The 27,543-nt window shown below is 35.1% G+C and overlaps 1 protein-coding gene across 6 annotated transcripts; it reads left to right on the forward strand.

Moving 5' to 3' along the window:
* Positions 1-9,125: 9,125 nt before the first annotated feature.
* On the forward strand, positions 9,126-15,508 carry LOC108996576 (nuclear transcription factor Y subunit A-7-like). Of its 6 annotated transcripts, none has more exons than XM_035688315.1 (7): positions 9,126-9,529; positions 10,544-10,616; positions 11,000-11,080; positions 11,938-12,083; positions 14,206-14,307; positions 14,431-14,595; positions 14,755-15,508. In XM_035688315.1, the coding sequence occupies exons 2-7, from the start codon at positions 10,595-10,597 to the stop codon at positions 14,938-14,940; spliced, it is 702 nt and encodes a 233-aa protein (XP_035544208.1). In that variant the 5' UTR covers positions 9,126-9,529; positions 10,544-10,594; the 3' UTR covers positions 14,941-15,508. The 6 variants fall into 6 exon arrangements, with proteins under 6 accessions (XP_035544208.1, XP_035544209.1, XP_018828094.1 ...); XM_035688316.1 differs by having other exon boundaries at positions 11,017-11,080; XM_018972549.2 differs by having other exon boundaries at positions 10,548-10,616.
* The last annotated feature ends 12,035 nt before the right edge of the window (positions 15,509-27,543 follow it).

The following is a 27,543-nucleotide window of genomic DNA, read 5'->3' on the forward strand; positions in this document are numbered from 1 at the left end:
CTTCCAAAAATCCAGAAAAATACCTAACTGTCTTCCAAAAATCTAGAAACATACATAACTGTCTTCCAAAAATCCAAAAAAATACATAACTGTCTTCCAAAGATCCAGAAAAATACATAACTGTCTTCCAAAAATCCAGAAAAATACATAACTGTCTTCCAAAAATCCAGAAACATACATAACTGTCTACCAAGATCCATAACAATACGTAACAGTCTTGCAAAAATCTATACCTCCGTACATAAGTCTTTGAAGATCCATATAAATACATAACACACTTCGAAAATGCATATAAATACATCAAAGTCTTCTGAAAATCCATAAAAATACAAAAAAAAGCTCCAACGCAATCGCTAATACATAACTTCAGCTACTCATTGCCCGATGGCGTTGGTTGTGTGACAGTACTGCACTGAGTTAGAACCACAAAATCATCCTTCGCTACACTGGGTATTTGCTCCTACATTAAAGTTTAAAAAAAAAACATAGAATCGCTTAGCAGAAGTAGTCATGACTGCAGTGAGAAGCAATATAGAATTAATAGACAACAAAAGTCAAGTTTACCTCAACATTTGTAGGAGCTTCCGACACCTCAAAATCTTGGTTCGTATCATCAAATATTAGTCGACGTGTCTAAATAAGTTTTACACAAAATATACATCCGTTAGAAAGAAATATGCATGTGGTGAACGCAATGCATGTAAGAAAGACTTGGAGAAAAGGAATTACCTGTTTCTTCTTTCGCTTGGACGCAGCCTTCTCAACAGGCGGAACCTTCCTTTTTGTTGGCGGCCTCCCTTTCCCTCTGACAACGTGTGGGCTTAATATTTTCTTACCCTTGTCCGTGACCACAGTCTCTGAAACCTTTGTTGAACTGGACTCAAGTGTTAATCCTTTAAATTGATTCTCAAACTCATCCAAGTGGCGCATGAATGCAGTAACATGGGCATCATTCGACGATACACGGGTGGCTAATTTCACACATCGCTTCACCACAAACTCATACCTCCGTGAATCCGCATTTTGCCGCAAGTCATCATAGCTACTTTTTACCACTGTGTATCTCCTCTTTAAGTCCTTTCTCCATCGATCCAACAAGTACTTTTCTGGTAGCGCATGAATCTTATTCATCTGACAAACGTTCAATGCATGTCTACAGACAATTCCTCTCATTTCAAACAACGCACATGTGCATTTCACATCAACCTCCTCATCGTTAAAGTACACTGTGTACTTGATGCTCTTGACATGGTCATCATCAGTGGTGATTTCATCTAACACATCGTAGGTGGAAATGCAACATTCCTTGCTGATAAGTATGCAGTTACATAAAATCATTCCCCACACCTCTTTTTGAACTTCTTTAAATTTTGCATTCGTATATACGGATTGAATGTAACGCCCCGTCCCCGAGGGTCCGGAGAGTTAACTCATATGACCTGATAATCAACTTTTACAAAGCTAGAGTACTTCCAAATTCAAGAATATATATTTTCTCAAACCTCAAATCACACGTAAATACTTCAATTAAATAAACCATATAAACTCATCTATCCAATTTTCAATCCAGCAACTCAAATAAAATCAACTATTCTTCATGTCTCAAATAACAAACTAAAATAATGAAACATTAACATAAGTCTCCATAAACCGTCTAAATCCATTGAAGCCAACTTAAGAAATATAAATAACTTCCAACATCAACACTAATACCACGAGTTACCCAACAACCATTCACTGCTAATCTTCTCCATAAACTCTAATATTGATCCTCAGCTGAACCATCAATTTCATCTGAAATATTATAGAGATAAGAGGTGAGTTATCAACAACTCAGTAAGCAGAGGACATATACTAGTGTGTAAACATGAGTATTTACAGAAATCAGAATGCAGAACAAAATATTTTCTTTCAGAATGCAGAATCAGAATAATGTTTTCAAAATGCAGCGTTAGAACATGTTACCAAAAATATCAGAGCAATAGTTCAAAAATATTCATAATCAAAATCCCTTTGGCATAGCATAAACTGAAACATCACATCTTATCTTGTCATATCAGAACAAATACCATGTTTAACCCCCGTGGTAGGGTTGTGCGAACCCCGGTAGCTAACCGAGCAGAAACAGAATGTGAAACTTCCCCTTATTCATTCTCGGAGCCCCGAGTGTGCACATAGGAAAGTCCACGCAGAAAACCACTTTGTTTCCAAAGTGGGTGCACCAGAAACAGAAAAGTTGGTACCAACCCGAACAGAGGCCACAATTTTACACCCGTGGTGAGGTCAGAACGGAACAGAAACAGAAACAGAATGTTATGCCAGAGGTTTTCAGAAATCGCATCTGATCATATCAGAGTACAGAAAATCTTCAGAACAGAACAAAAATCATATCACAAAAATAATTTATGCACAAATTTCATATTCGCTCTATTTTTCAAAGTTCAGAAATAGAATGTCAGAAATAAGCTCATGTCTACACCAGTCATGACAGAAAATAATTTCTTCTTAAACAGAATCTCATGAGTAATGCAGAACAAATAACTGAGGCAGTTCAAATTTCTTTTCAACATCAAATATGTCTATTTTCCAAAAATAACCTCAGCTCATTTTATTTTAAATGCAAAGTCTAGTATAGGAGCCCCGCTTACCTGAACTTCTTAGCTTGTTCGAAATACCTCAAAAACGTCGGACAATAATTAATCGTCACCTATAAAATAATCACGTATTTCGATATTTAATCCTAATCTTATAAAATAATCTATTTAATTCCTCAAAACCTAAAATTACCAATCATCACTTTTTAAAATCGTCAAAGCTAATTTAATACTATGACTAAATTTACTAATTAAAACAACTTATGAAACTAAATACTAAGTAATATAATTATCCCAAAATATTTTAAAATAAACCATAACTATTATTAAAAAGACTAAAATATATTTAAAATGTAGAAATAACAATACAACAATATTATTGACTCTTAACATAAATCCTCACTTAATAACATATTAAAAATAGTTTTCGGTAATCATAAATAAAAAAAATAGTTTACTAATACAGAATAAAAATAAAAGCCCATTAATATAATATGCAATAAAGGGCATTACGGTAATTCATTTCAAATACCATGCAAAATAAATCACGTAAACTGCAAAAGCATTCACGCAAATTCGGTGCAAAAACCGCAAGAACAGGGACGCGAGGCACTCACTGAGAAGGAAACGTGTGACGGCGCAGGGACTGGCTGAGGTCGACGGCGGTGAGGGCGGCGCCTGGGCAGTTGCAAATGATAGAGAGAGAAATATGAAGTGGGCGGGCAAAACGTGAGGGAGAGGGATGAAACTCACTCTGAGACGCGACGGACAGGGTGCCGCGAGAGAAAACAAGGCCGTGACTTATCGAGAAGGTCAACGAACGATGGACACGAGGTGGCAACGGCCGGTGTTTTCTGGGCAGGTAATGACGACGCGGAGAGAGTTGGCGGTTTGGGTGGCTGGGCTGTGGCTCGACGTGCTCTGTTTCGGTTGCTAAAAACAGGGGACCTGCAGTGGCTATCACACGGTGGTTTCCGTCGAGCGGGATGTGGTTCGTGTGCTTCGGGCTGGGTTCGATCGAGGCAGTGGCTGGGTGCTGCGCGGCTGCTGGTCTTCAAGCGGTAAGAGGACGTGTACAGAACGGTGGGAGTGGTTCACGGTGGTCTGGCTTACGGTATCGCGTGGGAAGGCAGTGGTCTGGCTTACGGTTAACTGGCGTGGTGCTTTCCGAAAGGGTGAGGACAGGCTGCGGTGATGCTGGGACGGCGTGGGTCGTGACCGAGCTAGAGGGTGAGCGTGGTTTGCACAGAGGAGGAAGAAGAAGAAAAACAAAAAAATACTGGGCTAAGGTTTCGGGAAGGAGGGCAGCGGCGGAAGCATCGTCGAAACGTACGTATATTTAAATATATCAGTGGAGGAACAAGAAAATAAAACCCTAGAGAAGTAGACGTGTGAGCGGATGGAGATGAACGTGTGTGAGCATGCACGACGTGAACGAAAAGAGAAAAAAAAATAAACTTACGGAAAAAAAAAGAGATAAAATCGAAAGAGAAGGAAGATAAAAATAAGAAACATGCGGGAAAACATAACGTGTGAAGAAAATAAAATAAAATAAAATCACTACTCCAGTTTGTAAAATAAAAACTTAAAATACCAAGCTCCAATAAATAAATAAAAAATATATAAACAATCTAATGTCCAACTATACAAATTTTGGATCCGGGTGTTACATTGAAACTGCTTTTCAATGCGGAATGCGGATGAACATGGGATGGTTTGGTTGGAGGAATTGAAATCAGCTGTCGTCTCGAGCTCTACCTTCTTCCTTAATGCATTGTCAAATTGATCGACGAATTCTTTCAACGTTGTCCCAGAATGTACAAATCCATCGAAAAATGCATTCATGCTTTCAGAACGCTGTGTCGTGCTCATGCCAGCCCAAAAAACTCCCTTAAGATAAACCGGTACCCAAAACGACCTCTCATTGTATAACCCTTGCAACCATGCATTTTCACCTAGGTCATACTTGTGAATAAATTGCCCCCACTTCTCCTCAAATTCACCACATGTCTGTGAATCATACAAGGCATTCTGGATTGCAATTTTCAACCCAGAATTGAAGGCAGCGTGAGATCCCAATTTCTCAGGCAATTTCCGCATTATATGCCATAAACAATATCTATGGCGAGTGCCTGGGAATACCAACGCAATAGCAGCCTTCATGGCTCGGTCTTGGTCTGTTATGATCGCTTTTGGAGCCCGACCATCCATGCACTCCAACCATGCTTGAAACAACCACACAAAAGTACTTGTGTCCTCGCTTGAAATCAAGCCAGCCCCTAACAATATAGACTGCCCATGATGATTTACACCAACAAATGGAGCAAACGGCATACCATATCTATTTGTTAGGTATGTCGTATCGAATGTGATAACATCTCCAAAATACTCATACGTAGCTCTACTACGTGCGTCAGCCCAGAACACATTTCTAAGTCTCAACTCCTCATCCACGTCAATCACATAAACAAAACCATCATTCTGCATTCTCATCCTCTTGAAGTACTCAGTCAGTGCTTCACCACCACCTTTACCCAGTCTTAATTGTCGGGCTTTGTCAATAAAATTTCGACAGTCTTTTTCTTGAAACTGCAGATTCTCAAACCCCCTGCCTCAACAACAAGTGCCCCGAAATTCTTGTTCATTCGAATACCTGCTCTGTCGTTCAAATCAAGCATCCTCTGACTATATTCGTCTAAATACTTGTGCGATCTAAAGAATCTAGACTTTTGTGGGCTGACAGTACTATGATTATGGGCAATCTCAACAGTGGTCACCACCCAAGTACCATCCACCAAGTGAGCATTTATCCTTGCCTTACAATCCGTTTTAATAGTTGGACGTGGCTTCGAGATATTACTATGACTAGGATGGTACTTCCCCCCACGCGCACACCCAATCGTTAAATACTTCACCCTCCCATTAGCATCTCTCTTCGTCCTTTGTGTTATAACACCAAAACCTTGTTGCTTGGCATATCGCATGTAATACGCCATAAGCTCATGCTCAGTGGCAAACTTCATACCAGGTTTGGGCTCCTCCTCAACTTGGTCATGATTAGAATCTTCTTCATTAATCTCATCAACTTCTGTCTCTACGTCTAATGAAGTACCTCCAACATTATTTTCACTTCCAGATATAAATGCCAATGTCTCCGCAGTCTCCGGATTACTTGCGATCTTTTCAAAGTTTGTCGATTCCTCTCTGGTACTCGACGGAGTGCATGGCATTTGTTGAACATGGTCCGAACAATCCGCATTACTCGACATGAACGTTGATGGAAAAGGTAGCGTTTGTGGGGGCTGTAATCAGCCACAGTGTTAGAACGGGTAACAACGCACGCATACAAAAATAAATAAAAGAAAAATTATTCAGGAATCTATCTACCTGGTTCATTTGTTGAACCCGACCTGACTCCTCCGCATTAGTCGACGGCGGGTATATATCCCCTCTTGGAAAAGGTGGCATTGGTGGGGGCTACAACGAATCACGGTGTTAAAAATGATAAAAATGCAAACATTCCAAAAAAAAGAAAAAAGATTATTCAGGAATCTATCTACCTGATTCGTTTGTTGAACACGACCCGACTCCTCCGCATTAGTCAACGGCGGGTAGATGAACATTGTTGGAAAATGTGGCATTGGTGGGGGCTGAAACAGGCACGGTGTTAGAACGGATAAAAATGCACACGTAAAAAAAAATTAAAGATTATTCAGGAATCTATCTACCTGATTCGTTTGTTGAACACGACCCGACTCCTCCGCATTACTCGACGGCGGGTAGATGAACATTGTTGGAAAAGGTGGCATTGGTGGGGGCTAAAACAAGCACGGTGTTAGAACGGATAAAAATGCACACATAAAAAAAAATTAAAGATTATTCAGGAATCTATCTACCTGGTTCGTTTGTTTAACACGACCTGACTCTTCCGCATTACTCGACGGTGGGTAGATGAACATTGATGAAAAATGTGGCATTGGTGGGGGCTGAAACAGGCACAGTGTTAGCACGAATAAAAATGCACGCATAAAAAAAATAAAACATTAGAAACGAATCTACCTGGTTTGTGGGTTGCACACGACCTGACTCTTCCGCATTACTCGACGACGGGTATATGAATGTTGTTGGAAAATGTGGTGTTGATGGGGGCTACAATCAGGCACGATATTAGAACGGATAAAAAAATGCATGCATAAAAAAATAAAAGAAAAAAAGATTAGAAAGTAATTTACCTGGTTCGTTTGTTGCACACGACCCGGCTCATTTGCATGTGTCGACGGCGGGCAGATGAACGTTGATGGAAAATGTGGCATTGGTGGGGGCTGCAATCAAGCATATTGTTAGAACGGGTAACAATGAACTTATGGAAAAAAAATTAAACGTTTAAAAGGGAATGTACCTGGCTACCCCATGCGTATGTATATGAATTCGGATATGCATTTGGATGAATCATAAATGGCGAGTAGTAAGCATTTTCTGGATAAAGAGAAACCTACAATACATGAATGAAAATACATTAATTATTAGAATCGAGACACCTTCCTTTTATGAATGACCAATGTATCATACCTGAGTCTGTGGAACTGGTGTAGAAGGCCTGGGTGGCCTTCTATCTTCCTCTTTGTCCATCAATATATTTCAACTGAGTTTTTAGATCGACATTACAAAAATAAAACCATTAGTTCATAGCTTTTTATTAAATTTACATAATCACAAAAAATAAAGTCTATATTGTAAATTCAGTGGGTCCTAACAATCGGGACTGATTGTTACAAAAATTCAGTGAGAAAACCCTACACGAAGACCAAATCAAATACTGAATTTTACTACTTTCTTAATTGGGACTGATTGATCTGGTTCGGACATAACGCCCTTGGCCTGGCCCTAACAAAGACACGGGAGGTTCCACGGACTACAAATTCAAAATGGGATAAAGGAAAAAAATAAAATAAAAAATGAGTTACTTTTAATACATGGTGAATTCCGCGGATTCAATCTTCCATAAAACAGTAGATTTTCTTTTTCATCTCTCTAGAAACTAAGATATTTTCCGGGAACAATCTTGTTAAGGTCCCGTTTATGGCAGATGGTGAGAAGGAGACAGAAGTGAGTTACGGAAGTCAAGATAAAGTCTATATTATCCATTTTACCCATACCGACCTCGGCAGTATTACTCACTATACATACAATCATCCCAGCAACAGAGCCATTACCGAGTTCTTAACAAATCTACTCTAAAGTCCAGGTTACTTACCGGGGGGGAACCGAGTTGGAGAGAGAGCGATTCGAAGGCTGGGTTTTGCGCAGACGGCACGGCTGAAGCAGACGACACCCAGACGACGGCAGACGGCACGCGGACGACGGCAGACGGCACACGGACGACGGCAGGAACCGAGAAGGAGAGACGGGACTGCGTGAACCGAGCGGGAGAGAAATTTTCGAATGCACTGTTTCGATTCGAAGCCCCTTTCGATTTTGAGTAAAACGTCTTCGTTTTACTGTAGCAATTTAAAAAAAAAAAAGCCACATAGGCGGTGTGTGGTATTTGTTACTGTGTAGGCTTAAGTATAGACGAACTCATTTAATATATAACTCGCATATATCTTTAACATTACTCGGACAAATCTAACGTGCAATAGTCAAAATACTATAACTTTTATTGAAATTGATGTGACAGATTTTCATAAATATGTTTAGTATCTAAATAAAAATATTTACAAATAAACTTATACTTTAATTATTTCTAGCCTTCTAGAATTCGTTTGGATATTTAGAATATTTTAATATATCTGTAAATAATAATAAAATAATTTAAATTAAAATATTTTATTAAATTTTAAAAAATGAGAGACAAAAAATAAATAAAAATATTATAAATTTACAATATTATTTTTTTAATTTGAAAAAATAAATATTTTTTAAAAATAATATATACAAGTCTCAAATGCATAAATCTCGCGCAAGACCTTTATAAAAAAAGTAGATACCACCATATAAAAGTATAAAAAACTCACTTTTTCTTGATAAGACATATTTTTACAAAAGATTTATATAAAATTTGTACATTTGAGATTTGTATCTAGTATTATTCATATTGTTTTGTGTTTTGTTTAAGAGTTTGAAAAAGTTTTAAGAATTAAGTAATGATTAAATGAAAAAATTTAAAGTTTAAAATTTAAAAATATTTTTTATTTGAATGATGTTAGAGAAGAAAATATCTAAGAATACTTAAAGGTTTTGTTTGGATATAACAAGTGTTTTATCTTATCTTATTATTATAATTTTTTTAAATTTTTATATAAAATATAATAAATAATTTGATTTTTTTAAATTTTAAAATAATAATAATATTAAAAGGTACCTTAAAATCAATTGTATTCGCAACCAGAGATTTAACTTGTACCGATGAAATAAAGGTTAAAAAGTAGGTTTTTTTTTTTTTTTTTTCCTTTTTAAACAAGTGCTCTCATTTTTTTGTTTTTATATAATCTGATACCGACTAAATCACCACGTCCTCTCCCGTGATCTCACGTGCAGCTGATCCGTACATTTTCACAAACGGAACTTGGGAAGACGACGACGGTGGGTAGTTACCTCTCAAATCCCATCCACCCACTTCGTGGCCCCCGCATAAATTGTGTACCGGATTAGCCCCTCCCACTTCCCGGTCAGCCCCACTCGCCTGACCGAAAGCACCCGTATCTCGGGCCAAAACGCTCTCTCTGTGTCTGTAAGACGGTAAATAATTTGGGAAGCAGAAAAGGGCAAACGGCCGTGTGAAATGGATGGGTAGCAGTGAAGTGCGGCGGTAAAAGGAATTCCAAAACTTCCAGTTCCTTTAAACTTTCGTTTTCCGATTCGGAATTTAATTTCATTTCCTGCAACCGACCAGAAGTATCGCCAATTAAGGCTCCTGTGAAGTTTCCCAATTGGGGGTAAGTGTCGAAATTCGAAACCCTAGTTCGTCCAATTCCCCGTCCTTTCTTCTTTTTCAAACATGTTTGGTCGTTCGGAATTAACACTAAACTCTGAAACAGTTTTTTTTTTAAATAATTCTTGGACTCTGTCACTGTGTTCTGATGCTTCGGCTCTTAATCTGCCGTCTTTTTTTTCCCTTGGTAGCTGGGTTAAAATGCTTGAGAACAATTGAGAGGTTGGAATTTGACCATTGGATTCTGAGTTTTGTTTTGTTTTCCTTTTTTTCTGACGGTAGGGTTTTATGATTTTTTGTGCGTTTTGGTTTCTGGTGATCCGTGTGTTCGAGTTCTTGCTGTTACTTTTGGAAATTGGAGAAATTGGAAGTGGTCGCATTTTGCACATTTTGTTTGTTTATGTTAGTCGATTGACATAAATTATCCTAGTTTATGAATGTGCGGTACCTACATGATTAAATGAGCTTTTTTAGAAGTATGATGGAGCTGGTTTTTCAGGTCTAACTGTGTGAATTTAGTTGAATTTTTTGGTTTGATTGAGTTTATTGAGTTGATTTCTACGTTAGCAGTACGACCGTGGCAAGAACTGATTTTTGACTATCGTGTAATGTTTCTTTAGCCATACTAATTAAATTTGATTTGATTTGATTAACTATATCTATTATCTTTCTTAGACTGAATATATTCATATGCTTGTGCGATTAAATATCCAATAGAAGCTATTTTTTCTTTGGCCACTATCAACTTTAAACAATCTAATTGCCATTAAAAGCATAGGTTTTTTTTCTTTTGATAATAATTTGCCCATCCATCTTCCTGTCCTTTTATATGCATGTGTGTACGTATATTAAAAAAAAAAAAAAAAAACTTTATACTTTCTGATCTTAATTAAAAAACATTCCAGGCATGCAATAAAAAAAAAAAGGAATTGAGTATGCTTATTTTGAATAGTTTGTCAAAGCTATACTAACTTTTATGAACATTTATGTCTCTTTGTCCATTATTTGGCGTCATGAGGAAGCTCTGGTGTTTTGCAACAAAAAAACAAGTGCTGATATCTCTCAATTCATGAATGATTATATATCTCACAGTAAGTAGCTGTAACTAATAGAATAAAATATAGTTTTCTGAAATCAATCACATCACTGCGGTATTTGTTAATTACTCCAAGTTACTTATGAGAAAAATTGTTAATTAGATCTATTAATGTCATATATGATCAGTTGATATTACTGATAAAAAATTATATATACACTTATAAAAATAAAAATAAAAATTATATATATGATCTGTTGATATCATATGGTGCTGCTATTTATGTATGGTATTTTAGTTGGTTTGTGCTGTAGTCATCTGTCTTCCAATGTTATTTTGAATATTGCCTACAAGTTCCTAGTTCGGGCCAATGAGCTGGTGACATGGGTTTTGTTTTAAATAGTATCTCTCAAGAATGATCTGCTACTACTTTGACAGTGTGGTTGTACTGCCAGATTTTACTCCAGGGATTCAACGTGCATTACAGCCTCATGACTTCTTCTGCGAATGATCTTTCCGGTATTCTCTATGATATCTTGGTCGAAATCTTAAATCTGTGCTACCCTTTCCAACATTCTTTTATGATCCCATCGAACTGATTCAATCGTAATTCTAATTTTGATCTAATTAAGCTAGCTTATTATGTTTTGAGAACCAGTCTTACTGAATTATCACTTTTTTCTCCTGGATTCTGTAACATGGAAATTTCGTTATTTTAATTTCATTCAAGATGTGGAAGTGTTTCTTTTTTCGTTTTCAATTTCATTTATCTTTCTAAAGTGAGATCAACCCTCTCTCCAAAGTGAGACAATAACTTTAATCAGCGAAAACACAATTTTTCAATCATGCTTTTCTAACAATTTTATACTAGGATCTCCAGTATGAGTTTGAAATTGATGCTATTCAACCACCAGAACCAAAGGATGTTCATGTTATCTCAACTAGTTGAGAGAGCATCTTTGTTTATAGAGGGCATTTTTTGCACATTACCTTCCATGGTAATTATTTTTCATTGGCTAGATTTAACCTACAACTTACCCAATCCCACCTCACAATATTTCCTCTTTTGATGATGTCAAACTCAAAGTGCCTAACATCTATGGGAATATTGCTTTATACCGTGCATTGCTCTTGTGCTGCGATAGTTATTGATGTTGAAGAAACTTACAACTTCCTCTGATTGCTTGTAAAAGTTGATTTACCAGGCTGATTTTCAAAATTGTGAAGTCCCTCACTTCAGTTGTAAAGCTTGGTCCCTTTAGTTTTTGTTTTACTTGTTTCTGGTTTCTTTTTTGATTTACAGATATCCTTTTTGTTTTAATTTTTTCCAATTCTTCATAAGATTTGTAATGTACCGTAAACTTATGATTGTCCAGATAATAGTGAAGCTGATGAGCAGCAAAAGCACTCAGAAACTCTGATTCAGTCTTTGTCTCCTGCAACTGGAATGTCTCATCTTGGTATTAGTAGTCAAAATGTACAGTATCAAACACCTCAACAGCTTGGAGCAGCACATGCTTTGGTACTATATTTGAAGTCAATTTTTAAGTATTAGTGTACTTCTCAACATATTCCACTTACAACATCTTTGTCCGAAGTGTTTGAAGTAATCATTCAAACCCAAAAAGAAAAGCAAAACGATAAGTAGAAAAAAAGATAAAAATGAGAAGATTAATTATGAAACAAATAGACTTCGGCCATCAATAAACGACTGTTACCAGTATCCAGCAGCATGGTATACTGGTTATTGATGTTTATAGCGAAGAAAAAAAAATGGAATGCAAGGATGTACATAGAATTATGACTTAGATGAAGGGAAAATGATTTTTTCATTTTGAGTGTAATGATTGCTTTATTTTTTATTTTTCTTGTAATTTAATACGTTATTACTGATTAAAATTAATTTGCATGTATATAATATTTGTGTGTGTGTGTGTGTGTGTAAAGTGGCATTTATGGTGTTTCTCAATGGTTTGGCCTTGGTGATTCTCAAGTGGCAACCACCATTTGGACTTTCTCCAAATGGGAGAAAGCATAGGCATATTGTCTCTTTTCCTGAGATGATGATGATGGTGAGATAATTCATTTAGCTATCTTTGACTTGCTCAAAACCATTCTTTGTTTCCAGATCATCTTACTGGATGGTCCTTTTTTTTACATCTCAATTAAGTTGTAATGAATTATTTTTATTTTATTTATTCTTTGAATAAAACCAGAGGAAAGACAAAAGTCGAGTGGCAGTGGTAAAAATTAAGCTCCATAATTTATGCAACTATGTTGCAGTCTCATCATTGTTAGAAGGGTGTTGGGAAGAGTTCTCCAAACATATTAGCTTCATAGTGGGCTAGGGAATCAAGTTCACTTTTGGAATGGTCTCCACGGTGTGGGAAGATTATAAGTTATAACGTCTATTTTCTAAGCATTTTCATGTTGCAATGTATAGATGTGTGTCAATGTTTGATAATTTCAATCATTGACTTCATTTGAAACTATAAGGTTTATAAAACTGGAAACTTGAGTCGATGGAGCACTTGCGGGAAACTCCTTGCCGAGGGCCTATGTACCCCCAGGATTAGTTAGGACGCTGTTCCCGGATACCCGGTGCCAATCAAAAAAAAAAAAAAAAAAACTTGAGTCAATGGAGTAGTTCATGGAGCTATTATATCCAGTTCATGGAATACTGGCCAGCTAATACCCCAAAAAAAGTGGGGTATTTTTTGGCAATGAGGGTTACAACTTTGACTGTGGATAATCTTAAACAGTGGGGAAATATTTTAGTGGATTGTTGCTGTATGTGCAAGTCAAGTGGGAGTCTGATGACCATCATCTACTTCATTCTGTCTATTGTGGTCACCTCTTTTTTTTAAAAAAAGAAAAAAATTGTTTGGGGTGTCATAGGCGGTGCCCAAGTCAGTTGTAGATTTGTTTGCTAGTTGAAAACGTTGCTTTAATGAGATTTGTAGTAGCGTAATATGGAACACAGCCCCATTATTTCTCAAGTGGTGTATTTGGCATGAATAAAATTCATGGATTTATAGACATTGAACACTCTACTGGAGAAGTTGAAGATGATGTTTTGAGATTCTCGTTTAATTGATTGATAGCAACTACTGGCTCGTCCTCTTCATTTTGGATTTGATGGACCTTTGTAATGTTAGATCTTAAGTTTCACTTTGTTTGGGATCGTGTACATCTTGTTTACTCAGGTGCACGCTGCTCGTCAAATGAAAACAGGATACTTTTTTAATTCAGTCTTTTGTGTGAAGCAGTTGACTAGCCATAAACTTGTATGTCTACATTACGACAATTTCTAAATGATTAATTAATAGAGATGGTGAGTTTATAACAATAGGCTTAGCTCACTTATCAAAAGGGGAAAAAATAAGATTAGCTCTCTTTTTCTGTCCTCTCTGTTTTTTCGTCCTCTCTTTCAAGGTAGTATGAGTTCTGCATATCAAAACAAAAATGGTAGCATGAGTTCTGGATTTCCTTGTTCAATGTAAGAGTATAAGAACTGAACTGGTGGTAATAGTTGTCAATGAATTCCCAACTGATTATGATTTCTCGCTCTCTCCCCGTTTTCATATTCAAATTTGGAAACTATGGAGTATTTAAATAATTTTATTTTGTCTTATCTGTTGAAGGCACCGGCAGTATACCCATATCCAGATCCCTATTATAGAAGCATCTTTGCCCCATATGATTCACAGCCATATCCTCCACAAACCTATGGTGGGCAACCGATGGTATGCTTTCTTTAGTGCTTTGTCGATACAGTTATCATATGATGCCATGTGATACGATCTATGGAAATTTTGGATTTTGACACCACACATGGCTTATAACCATTATTGAATTATTTGTCTTAGGTCCATCTTCAGTTAATGGGAATTCAGCAAGCTGGGGTTCCTTTGCCTTCAGATGCAGTTGAGGAACCTGTTTTTGTGAATGCGAAACAATATCATGGCATTATGCGGCGTCGACAGTCTCGTGCAAAAGCTGAATCAGAAAATAAAGTTCATAAGTCTCGAAAGGTATTTATAAGCCACGAATTTCCTGCCCCTTGCATCAATGTTGCAGTGAGTTTCATTGGCAAAATTTATGAAAATAGCTGTGGGATTGCATTATTTCTCAATTCCATATCATTTCAGTTTATACATATTTATCACTCATTACTCAGAGTAATCTTGCAGCCATATTTGCATGAATCTCGACATTTGCATGCATTGAGAAGAGCTCGAGGATGTGGGGGTCGGTTTCTCAATTCAAAGAAAAATGGGAACCAACAGAATGAGGTGGCATCAGGTGACAAATCACAGCCCAACATCAATCTCAACTCTGATAAAAATGATATTGGTTCCTCAGATGGCACATCTTGAGCTTTTGGAAGCAACACATGCGATGGGCTGCACGAACCCATTGTTCATAAACAGTGTCAATTAACCAAGGTTCTATTCCAGCCCCAAAAGTCTCACTATTTCTTCCTTCTGGATCTATACTTAGAATTCCGTAGTATGTATAGCTTATCCCATAGTCAGTTTGTAGGGAGGTTGCAGAAATAGGCGGTAACAATTATCTTCTCCATGATGGATTTTCTTAAAGGCATGGCCTTTTTTTTCCCTATGAGAGTGATGGTTAGCCTGCTGTGTAGGCATATATCTTTGTGATTAAATATGTGGCGAAGCCAAGACTTCCTAACATCAAAGTTGTGTCATGTTGATTGTTTGGTTTGGTTATGTATATCATTAGCTTTGCAAAGATTAGATTGGCCATTGGTGTTTGTGTCAGGCTTCAGATTCCGTTGTCAGCTGGGAGAATAAGTTAGATTTGTTTCTTTGAAATTGTGTTCTAGTCTATGGGGGTGCTTGTCATAGTATTTTGTAATGTATTTATTTGTACAAAGTTGTATGGCTAATGGAAGTTAGTTAGCATCTGCTTTGAATTGAACTACCAGAAATGAACTAGGATTGTAGCTCTTTATTGGTAGGTGGGGAAGAGAGAGTAGTTTTCTGGATGAGATTCCCGTTTGATTAATTGGTGCTGGAATAACTCGAACAGGCTTCTCTAGGATGGGTGAAAAGTTGGCTGCTACCTTTGTCAAAGAAAGACTAGAAGGTTTGACCAGAGCTGGGATTTGTCCTAGATCCAATATTTTCAAATACTGTATAAAAAAGTTTGCAAATTCTAGCTGTGGGTTTATTTGAGACCTTGAGATGGGATTTGCAGGCTACAAATTCTCCCAAGTATGGATTACTTGTGCAAGAAAGAATGATAAACTAGCAACTCAGGGCATCAACAAGTAATGCAAGGTTAACTCTGCAATAAACTGTTACTACATTATTCTTTCGCCACAAACTCAGCTGTGCATAAGATCATCAGCTTCCATGACAGTGAATTGCCAGTAGTATAATTACCATCAAGGAAGATGAGAGCTTGGACAAGCAGAAACTTCTTCAACCAACTATATTTTAACCCAACCTCGAATGGAACTAATCCAAAAACCCTGTTCGTAAACTGGAGCAGCTCAGCCCAAGTATTTAGCCATTCTCCTTAATGTGAATTCCTTGTACTAGTAGGGCATAAAAATGAGACCCCAGCAAGCTAAAGCCCAAGGAAGCTAGTACTAATTCTACCAAATCTGCCATTTGCGAATCTGCATTCAAGACCGTCTCCGCCCATTTAGTCTTTTTTTTTTTTTTTTTTCCCCTTTATGGATAATTTCATGGAATATTTTTACCTGAATAAAATGAGGCCTTGGGAATGAATACCTACGTGTTTCCTCCCTGCCAATTCAACTACTTGAAATAAGATAAGTGGTAAAAACCCCTCCCACTGAAAGCTTCTTTGTAAAAACCATCTTGTCCCCAAAAAGAGAGATGAAAAAAAGTCAAAAGGGTGGCTCTTAAAATTGGCCATTTTTGGCTGATCGGGGGTCATTCAAATGATATTGATATTCATCAATCAATTATCTCGTCAACAAAGATGGGACTGGCTGGGTTCTCAAATTTCAACGTCACTATTACCTTCTTTTGTTTTACATTATCTATATATATATATATTCCCGATATATGTTTCTACGGTGAAATCATTCCAATTTTGTCTAGATTTCTGCATTGTTTGGATTTGTCTTATTAGGAGACTGCATGATCGATCTCTTTATCATCTCTTATATATCTGCAGTCGTTGGTTAGGTGTGGAATGGCTCTCTTTTTTTTTTTTTTTTTTTTTTGGACCTGCAACTGTTTCTCTCCTTTATATTCTCTTCCCCAATGATGCTACTGCTTCACATGACCCAACAGAACAAAGTTTCAGTAAGCTGTAAACCAACCAGTCCCATCAGAGAGAGAGAGAGAGATTGGTGTTTTTGTTGCGTGAGTGTCTGCTAAGTCTTGCCTTTGTTTACAAATATATCTATATATATATATATATATATAATCTTCATGAGAACGCCAGCTAATTATTGTAACAGAGCTCAATTGTCTGAACATGTCAATCAAATCAAGAAAATTAAGAACCAAGAGATAAACCTAATTAAATTAAAATAAAATAAAAGTTTAGAGTGGGATTTAAGAGTGACACTCGCTAGCGTATGTTTTACCACTTAATCGTCCTTTTTAATTAAGACTTGAAGATTACTCATATATATGCGCACCACACCCTCCATTAACCTTTATATGTATGTTTCCTATTCCAAAAACAGTTCTGATCTTAACACTTCTCTCTTTTTTGTTCTTTGATACCAAACTACTTTTCAATTGCATGGTTTCTTCTAGTGTAAGTTTTTTTTTTTTTTTTATCTGAGATGATTATATTTTTCACAACACTAACGTTGTACGTTTTCTTAGAATCAAAAACATATTTGTTTATGTATTCATTTATTTTTTTATATTAGACAATATTGAATATTAATCATTTGTGTTACACTTAGATGTTTACCATTACAAATTGATCAGTTTTACTCCATTTATATATGTTTTGTTAATGTGTACGTTTTATATTCAAGGCCGTGGGATATACAGTACTCTGGAATTAGCTAAAGATTACATTAGCTCTTCCTTGAATCTCTAATATTGGAGTCCAAGGCTACAACTCGTGTCTTGGGCCTGGGTTCGATATCTACTAAATCACAGCGAGCTTCGTGGGGTCTCTCTCTCTCACTCTCTCTCTCTCTCTCTCTCTATATATATATATATATATATTATTCACTCGCTCGGGAACACATACAACAGGGAATTGAAAAATTAATTAAAGGTCATTTTTTTTATCACTTCAAATGAAATAATTGGAATGCTCGAATTATTACTGTTGCAGGTGATGATCATCAATTTAGTTGCAAGTGTATTTGTCAAAACCATGCAATTTCTTCCCTCCAAGAAATAAAGCCAAAGACAATATACCCTATGCCACTGGAAGTACGATCGATAATATTGCATGCACTAGTTTAAATTCGATAATGAAAAGAAAGAAAGAAGAAGATAATATACACATATAATAAATTAAATCACGAAGCATATTATAATTTTGATTGGCCATGGCCCCCAGATCACCTTTTCCAAACCCTTCAAAATTGCTAATTTACATCGAAGGACATATATATTTATAGAGACGATCTACACTTTTAATTCAATTATCGTTTAATTATACAGTTCAGATGAGATGAGATAAAATATTTTATTAAAAATTAAATAAAATATTATTATAATATAAATTTTTGATATTATTTTTATTTTAAAATTTTAAAAAAATTAAATTATTTATTATAGTTTATATAAAAATTTAATAAAATTATAATAATTATATAAAATAAAATAAAATAATTTAATTTTATATAACAAACCAGCCCGTAGTATCTGCTGATCTGTCCATTATCGTATCAGTACCAAAACGAAACAAAAAGTGCATGGTGATGCATGCACGTCATCTCGACAACTGATTAATGGTATTAATGTAGAGATTTATTGCAGTCTCATGGCTCATGCTGGTAATCTTTTCACCCCCTGAGGCTGTCCTTTCCTCTTCCTAGGTTTTGACAAATCAAATTCTTATACTTTAATACCACTCCTAATCATAGCAAGTATTATATGGTACTGTGCCATAATAATTAGTAGCAAAGATAATTCTATTTCCCCTCACATGAGAGCATGCATCCTATCGATCGAGTTCGGTTCCTTTCTTTTCTGTATATCCAAGTCTATACCTGCTTTACACCTCTTATCAAGCATGGACCCCCAACAAACACGTACCTCACGCACAGAGAGAGAGAGAGAGGGTGAGTGAGTGAGTGAGTGAGTGTGTGAGAGAGAGAGAGAGAGAGAGAGAGATGTAAAATGGAAGCAAAGGCACACAATTCTGGAGAGAAAAAATGTGGTGGGTGGGGTCTTTTTCTATGAGACTCTATGACAATCTTTTGGTGCATGGTAAAATGGGGTCGCCCGCCTCTCCATTTGAAAAAAAAAAAATAACTTTTGGGTCCCTCAAACGGGGCTGGAAAGGAACTTCCACCACTGTTAATATTGCAGAATCACGCAATGTGATATGGGAACATGGCTCAGTGGACCTGCCCCAATGGTGGGGTCTCGGTGTCCCCTACGCCTTATATTTTTTGGAGTGTCCCTTATCTTCCAAAAAGGAGAGGTAAAAAGAAATTACAAAAGGGAAGGAAGGAAAGGGCTTGATGATCATGATATATTGTATATATCGGGGAGACAGGAAAACACCAAGTGAGTCTGTGTATAGCCATTGACTCCTCCTTCAGCTCCCATCATATGCCCATTAATTATACACATGTTAGAGAGAGAGAGAGAGAGAGAGAGAGAGCCAACTTTGGATGAGTGTTTTCGAGCTTTGGATGCTTTCAGGAAAGAAACCCTTTGTGTAAAAATGTCAACCTTTGTGAAATCCAAAAGTCAATTGCTTTTCTCTCTCTCTCTCTCTCTCTCGGATTCTTCTGAACCAAGGGATGGATGGAGGTGGGAAACACTCTCAATTGTCACAAAAGGGGACGGTTGGTGCGGTCGATCCCTTAACCCAAAAAAAAATTTTAAATTTAGGGTTAGAATATTCTAGCTTCGAGAATTTTAAACTTTGGAAGAGTTTAATTTTGAGGGGCTTTAGATTGTATACATGTAAGCTGGCAACGTTAATTTGCTTTATCAAATAAAGCATATTGTTAATGCAATGAGATTTTAACCCCCTTTTTTTTTTTCTTGTCCACTTGGCACATACGTAGAAAGCGAAAGGCAAGGGCAAGTTGAATTCATGATGGCACTGCACATGAAAAAAATAACACATATATGGAGGTTACTCTGATTTCAATCTGATCTAGCTATACGTACAAGTAGTGCTGGGTATATATACGTAAATGATCTACATATATATATGCATATGATCATCAATATATGGTCGTGTAAGCCTAATTGCCACTTCCTTGTTATTTTAACAATTAGTGGCCTTTCTCATAATTAAGCTATAGCCTATATATATATTATTTATAATTAATTGGTGTTATCAAAAGTGGAGCTAAACAATGGGAGGCGGCCACCCCGGCCCTAATAATTTATCTTTGTTGAATTTAGGGAGGCAAACAACAAAGAATAATACTTCGTGAATGAAAAGCCTTGCCAAGTTACTATTGATCATCGACTTTTGAGGCAGGACCTTGGTCCTTCGACATGCAAAGAGGGAAAAGCTGTTTAGACTATTTTTTTGTTTAACATGCAAAGAGCCAAAGAGGCACGTACTAACTTGTTTGTCATATATAGCATGTAAATAGAAGTAGAAAGTTTTAACAATTTAGTCTAAGAAGCTAGATGGTGTTTTCACTGTGTTAGATTTTACCTATGGTTGTAATAAGGTGAGAGAGATTGTCTCTCATACGATACTTTATCATAAAGATTCATTCTCTTTTATGGAACATGCCGTGTTTAATAAGTTTACGAGCGCAACACTCCATATTGAGAAAAAATATCTCGAGCTGCTGTAAAGAATGAATGCATCAAAACTTAAGAGACAAAAAAGACAATTAAAAGGTTTGCTTAAAGTTGTTAACAAAGTTCATATCACAACTAATATGTTCACTTCTTATTGTTGATGATTTACAAAAGTGTTCAAGAACGAGGAATTGAGAATAAAATTAGTTCAATTACCGTAGACAATACAAGTTCTAATGATGTTGTCATTAGGATCTTGAAATATGATTTTAGATAGACGAAAATATTGTCTATTAGAGGAAAATTGTTTCATGTGCATTGTTGTGTACCTATAACTAATTTGCTTGTGCAGTATGGATTTGGGGAGATCAAGGAAATTCCTAATTGTGTGAGGGATTATGTGAAATATCTTGTAGCATCAAAGAGTGGGTTAAAACAATATAGTGAAATTGCAAAGCAGTTGCATTTACCCTCATAGAAACTTGTTAACCTCGTGTTTCACGTGCCTCTAGGTCGGGTTCCAGAAACCTAGATTTTCGAGCTGTCACCTGCACACTTTAAGCAAACACAAAGAATGGAGGCCTTAGTGGTGGCCGAGAAGTCTCTGATACTAAAGTCAATATATCTCTTTAGTAGTTTGTACATAAGTTTAGAGGAATTAGAAAGAGTTCTTCGTACCTAGAGATTGACTTTTATACTAAATTTTTTTAATGGGACACCCTGTCCTTGACTTTGAGGATCTCATGTCCTTTTCACTGTTCGTTTGTCAATAGCCTTTAATGCGGCGTAGAGTCTGGATAATAGTATCATTAATGCAGCGTGGCTTCTTGACTTACTTTATCCTGCAAGTGTTCCCTAATAAACCTCTTCATGCTTGTTTGTCAGGAGATCGAGGATTCTCCATGTTTCCCGCCTATCTACTTGTACAAGTTTCAGAGGGCAGGGTGTCCTTGGGGCTCTGTCATGGTGGTGAGCTTTATCTATCCCTTTCCGTCTATTTTTTTCTATACGTGGATTGCTTCGGGGGTGGGCCTTGCTCGTGGACTGGGTACTTTGAAGAAGCCCACTGAATCCCATTGGAGGAGGATCGTTAAGCTTGGCTGGGCTCTCTGACTTACTTCTTAGTGGTCCCTCGTGCGTTTGCTCTATGAGCCGATAGGGGAAAAAAAAACCCTTATAAAACTGATTTTAGACGTACCTAGTATATGGAATAGGACATATTTAATGTTGGATGTTGTACTTCAATTCAAAGAGGTGTTTCCCAACTATGTTAATAGGGATCAAAGTTTTGAATGGGTTCCAAGTACTGAAGAATGGCTGAAAGTTAAAAATGTTTGTCAACAACTTATGATTTTCAACGAGGTAATTAATATTGTATCCATAAATGATTGTCTATTAGCAAACATATTTCTTTTTGAAGTATGGAGAACAAAAGACATATTAGGTACAAAGTCTAGAGCTCAGAAAAAGTACATAAATCAATAGTGAGAAAAATGAATTCTAAATTTGAAAAATATTGGAGAAAGTAATTTATTTTATGGCAATTGCTACCGTGTTAAACCTTAGGTTCAAGATAATGTTGATTCAATTTTGTTTCCCTTTAATTTATCAAAAGCTTCCAAGAATATTGACAATCTCCCTAAAGTGTTGCATGATTTATATGATGGATATATTAAAAAATACAATTTAACTCTTGTGGAATAGAGAGAGCAAAAAAATGCTCAAACAAATTCTTCCAGTGGTTCCCCCGTTGTTGGGAGAAACATGTATAGTTGCCATGCATTGTTTAAATTTTTTGTTAGAAGTGTTGATACAGTGCAACCGATCAAACTAAAATTGGACATTTATTTATAAAAGAGCATATAAATGGAAGTAGAAAGTAAGCAAGATAAAATACTCAGAATACTCACGAATTATTAATTGAAATAGTCAATGTTCTTCATTTCAGATGAACAATAATACATTAAAATATTTAGAAATTATAAGGGAAGAGCGAGAGAGCAAGAGAAGAGATGGGTTCTTACGTACTGAAGCTCTTAAGAGTTATTGCAAAATGTTCTTTCTTTCAACAAACCTCCTTATATAGGCAAAGAGTGGCTTACTAGTACAATAATTTTCAGTATGTACAGTAATGAATATTAAATCTAACTTTATATATATATGAAGAGGATTTAGATGTAAATTCCAATGACTTGGAAAGCAAATACTATTAAATTTCTAACTTTTTTTCAAATTGACCCGAGATGTATTGGCAACATCAATTACCATTATTAGTTCAGAATCAACTTTCAACATCGATAGTAGATTTATTGATCCTCGTCGAGCTTCATTGTCAACTAAAATAGCGTATATGTTGTCATGTGAGTCTAATTGGGTCGAGCATTATATGGATTTAAAAGACCATCAATTGTGATAGTAAATGTTACATTTATTTTTAACTTTTAAGTCGTTGGTTTATTATCTTATATAACAAAAAGTACAAACTATTGATTTTTCCTTTTTTTGTCAATAGAAGGATGTTCCATCTACAACTCAGATTCTCCTGCCATAGGTAAAAGTATTTTTATTTAATAATATGTAATCTAAACACTTAATTACTTACTTTTGTATGTTTGGTGAATTTTGTAATTTTTGTTGGATGATAATTATTTTAAGGTAATTTCTTACTCCTCACCATTATCACAAAGCATATTTTGTTAAAGAAAATTAAATTTTGCATTATTATCAAGCATCCCTTGACAGAATTTAAAGTTAAAAGTATTTGAGTAATCATACAAGAGATTAGAAAATATATTAATTTTTTAGTGTGTATCAATGTATGCAAGTATAGTTTTTGACGTGGACTTAACTGGAGAGCTTTTGAAGTATGGTATTTACAAATTAGTGTATGCAATATAGTATTGAAAGGGACTTAACTGTTTCAATGCTATACTTGCAGGTATAGTTCTTGAAGTTTGTATGCTTAAATTTTTTAGGAGATTCAATTTTTTATTTTGGTTGTAAGTTTGTATTTTATTTGAAGATTGTTATATTGTGTTAGTACATATCACATATGCTATTATCAGTAGAAGACAAAGAACCTTGCACCTGATTTTATAAATGAACAATTTAAGACATTTGTTATTGCAATTAAAAAAATCACCATTATGACAAAGCATATTTTGTTGAGTCAAATTAAATTTTATATTATTATCAAACATCCCTTAACAGAATTACTAAATTAAAATATTTGTATAATGGATAAAAATTTATCGTAATATTTTTTTAGTGTGTGCAGCATGCAAGAATAGTTGTTGACTTGGAGTGATACTCAAAAGATAATGTAGATGAGGCGGCTCAGTTTGGATACCAAAACTTTTTCAATCCATCTCATCTTATCATTATAATTTTCATAAATTTTCATATAAAATATAATAAACAATTCAACTTTTTCAAATCTCAAAACAATAATAATATTAAAAAAATTATAACAATATTTTATTCATCTTTCAATTTTCATTTAAAATCATCTCATCTTATCTCACTATCCAAACTCCACCGTAGAGTGGTATCTTATGATTTGATTTTATATTTATTGGTATTTAATGGGGAGCCTTTGAAGTCCTTGACTCAAATAAACCTTTGGGAGCTGCAGTCATCCTTTTTTAAAAATCAAAAGTCTAATCCATAAATTTGTTGTTTTTTATGTAAAGTTTGTCAAATGATCAAAGTTTCACCATAATTTTTTGAAATATATTTTGATATAGCCTGCCTACACAACAGATTGTTAGTTATGATTGCTTGTGTGTGTCGTGTTGTGAAAAACAATAACGGATAAATTAAAAGTATACACAATTAAATTAATCATACGATACAAATTAACATGGTTCGGCAAAATATTTACGTCCATAGAGCTGCAAAAGATTTTATTGTACTAAGAAATCACAAATGACACTTTAGGATGAAATCTCACTATTCAGAACACTCAAACCCACTATACCATTCATTAAGTACATATTTATAGTGTCACACAGAAGAAACCATAATTCTCACTTTTTTGCATTATTCACTCAAATGGAGTATAGAGCGCCTCAAGCGAACTCTCTATCCTTCATTCGCTGGAGTGAGATCTTTGTTTGAGTTTCGCTCGAGCTACTTGTCGTGCGAATATCGAGCGAACGTTCTACCTGACACTTTCCGAGTAAAAAACTGTGCCAAAAATTTTCTCAATTCTACGCTTCATGACCCAAGCCTCCTTGAAAATTTGTCAAAAAATCATAACATATCATTGTCGGATTATCAAATTGGGCTGACACACCAACAAATGAAGATCCACAAACCCAACATGTTGTGCAAAGAATATCAATGTTGCTTTGGCCTTTTCTAAGTGGGATCAAGATCCCCAAGAGGCAATAAGTGGTAACACATTTTTGCATTTTTCATATTTACTTACCAAAAGTAAAGCATTTGTGGGATGGGCACAAAGGAAAGCTTGCACGACCTGATGTGAAGATTGAAGAAAGTATTTTTGGTTTGATACTTGCATGTATCATAATTTATAAGCATTGGGGTAAACATTAAACCAAATATTGATTGTAAGTTTGTATTTTATTTGAAGATTGTTATATTATGTTAGTACATATGACATATGTTATTAGCTATTATCAGGTGAAGATAAAGAATCTTGTACGTCATTTTATGATGGACAATCTAAGATGTCTGTTATTGCAATTAAAAAACATCATCCATCTTAAACCAAGTCGAGTTGAGATTAGTCTCACTTTTTCATTGAAACGAGCCGAGCTCAACTAGAATTCTAGACTAAGCTTATATTCGAGCCAAGGCGAGCCTATTAACGTATTAAATGAGCTAAGGTCGGACAGCTTAGGCTCACCCGAGACTAGCTCGAATACAACACTAGTACTAGAGGGTTGTTTTGTCGAGGCATGCATGGAGGGAGGTGATTCTTGTGATATTGATTGCAACATCTAAAGTTAATATCACAATATCTAAAGTCTTGATCCTGGACCACGACATCAAAGTTGGTCTTCACAAAACCTTCTCAAATGGTTTCCAATTCTCCTTTGTTTGGGGAGTTGGATGAGCTTGAAGCTAGCTTTTTTGGGATCTTTGCATTAGGTTGTATTTGGGTAGTGGACTTCACTACTATTTAATATTTTATTATTATTTTTCACATATTTTTCATTAGAATAATGTTATACACAACACTCTCATCTTATTTTGATCATACTAAATAATACGTGGCACATTCATCACCATTAGATGATAAAGAAGCATGCAATAAATAATTATTTAATATTAATAAATATGTCACATCTTACATAATAGAATAAAAGTGAGATGGTAGTATGGTGTATAGAATTTTCCTTTTCAGTATTATGAATTACTATTTAATATTTTATCATTACTTTTTTATTATTTTTTTACTATTATTCATAGATCATCTAATATCACATCACTACCCAAACGTATCCGTATTAGCAAGCCGTGAATAAGCCTTGCTTTGCTTTTCATGATTTTTCCCGTCCAACCAAGTTATTAGTCAAGTAATACTTCTTGGACTTCTATATACCAGAGATTTGTATCCATCTTGCAGTGTACAACTTCATCCTGTTACCAAACTTTTATGCTATGTTTAGATGATAAGTTGATCTCAAATAATTTGTGAATAATAATAAAAAATAGTGAATTGTGTGTGAGATTACTTCACTTACCAAACACAACCTTAAACAATCGACTGATTGAAATTATTATCTCTTTGTAACTCAATTTCTCGAGAAATATATATGATAAATGCTAATTGTATTTAAAGAAAAATTTACAAAAAATTTAATTATTCACTTGTCAACTGAAAACTATTAATATTTAAAGATTATAAAATTTAAATTTCAAAATTTAAATTTCAAAATAAAACTAATAAAACGAGTCTTATAAATAAAATTATAGATACATATAACATTATTCATATACACACACAATAGAAGAGCAATTGGAAGCCTTACTCACTCTACAGTTCAGTTTAAACTTTATCCTCTACAGTCTACAGCGTGCATTAGCTCTTAAATTAGAGGCTCCAAAGCTCCTTTTGAAAGTAATCATAAGCAACTCCACTGCCTGGGCAAGCTTCTGAGCAAATACTCTATTTGCTTGATGAAAGGCACGTGCTTAATTGTGTTGCAGAAGATCAAGTCTTGTGCCATCTTATAAGGATAAAGATAAACACAGGAACAAAAAGGAATAAATACACAATATTTTATATAATTATATTTAAAATGAGAGATATTTTTATAAAAATAATATGACTTATAAAAATACGCTTATTTTAAAATATAATTGTAAAATGTGTAGGAAAAAGTATCATTACTCATCTAATACTACGAGATCAAGATATATATAAAACCCATGACTATTTGGTTTTTTGAAGGGTCATTACAATTTCAGGCCATGACTGTATTTTGCGTAAAAGTTATAAAATATATCATTTTTGTAAAATAATTTTAGAAACGATTATTTAACCCTTTAGGTTCCGTTTGGTCGATAGGTTTAGTTGAAATCAATTTAATTAAATCTAATTTTAAATTGAGTTTAATTAAATACTTAACTCTTAAATTATTAAATTCATCTCAATTCAAAATCTCTTTACACATAAGATCTATAATTTTTTTCAATTCAACACTTATTTACATGCGAGATCTATAAACTTTTTATTTTATATAAATACATCTAAACTTATTTTAATATCTAAACACATTTAAACACGTATTAAATAATTTTTATAAAACTCAAATCATCATCTCAATTCATTATTATTCATAAAAAAAATTTAATTTAATTCAATATTCAAATGCATCTTTAATATATTCTTCCCAAGTTTTATACCCGATACCGCAATCCTCGTCCATTTCCTGTGTTTTTTTTTTCGGTGGGTGGTCCATTGTCTCTGTCATCACTTCACGCCTCCCACACACATTCATCCATCATGCATACATCACATCACATACATACATATACGCCAACGCATGCATCAATGAGAACATGTTTCCTCGAAGAGAG

This window comes from Juglans regia, chromosome 3 (genome assembly GCF_001411555.2).
Source record: "Juglans regia cultivar Chandler chromosome 3, Walnut 2.0, whole genome shotgun sequence".
In the NCBI taxonomy this organism is placed as follows: domain Eukaryota; kingdom Viridiplantae; phylum Streptophyta; class Magnoliopsida; order Fagales; family Juglandaceae; genus Juglans; species Juglans regia.

What these genes read in the sequence shown, in the direction of transcription:
- LOC108996576 (XM_035688315.1), top strand. Translation starts at nt 10,595, where the DNA reads ATGAATGATTATATATCTCACA. An exon ending in TTCTGCGAATGATCTTTCCG is followed by an intron (nt 11,081 to 11,937) that starts GTATTCTCTATG and finishes ATGATTGTCCAG; the next exon opens with ATAATAGTGAAGCTGATGAG. An exon ending in AAGTTCATAAGTCTCGAAAG is followed by an intron (nt 14,596 to 14,754) that starts GTATTTATAAGC and finishes GTAATCTTGCAG; the next exon opens with CCATATTTGCATGAATCTCG.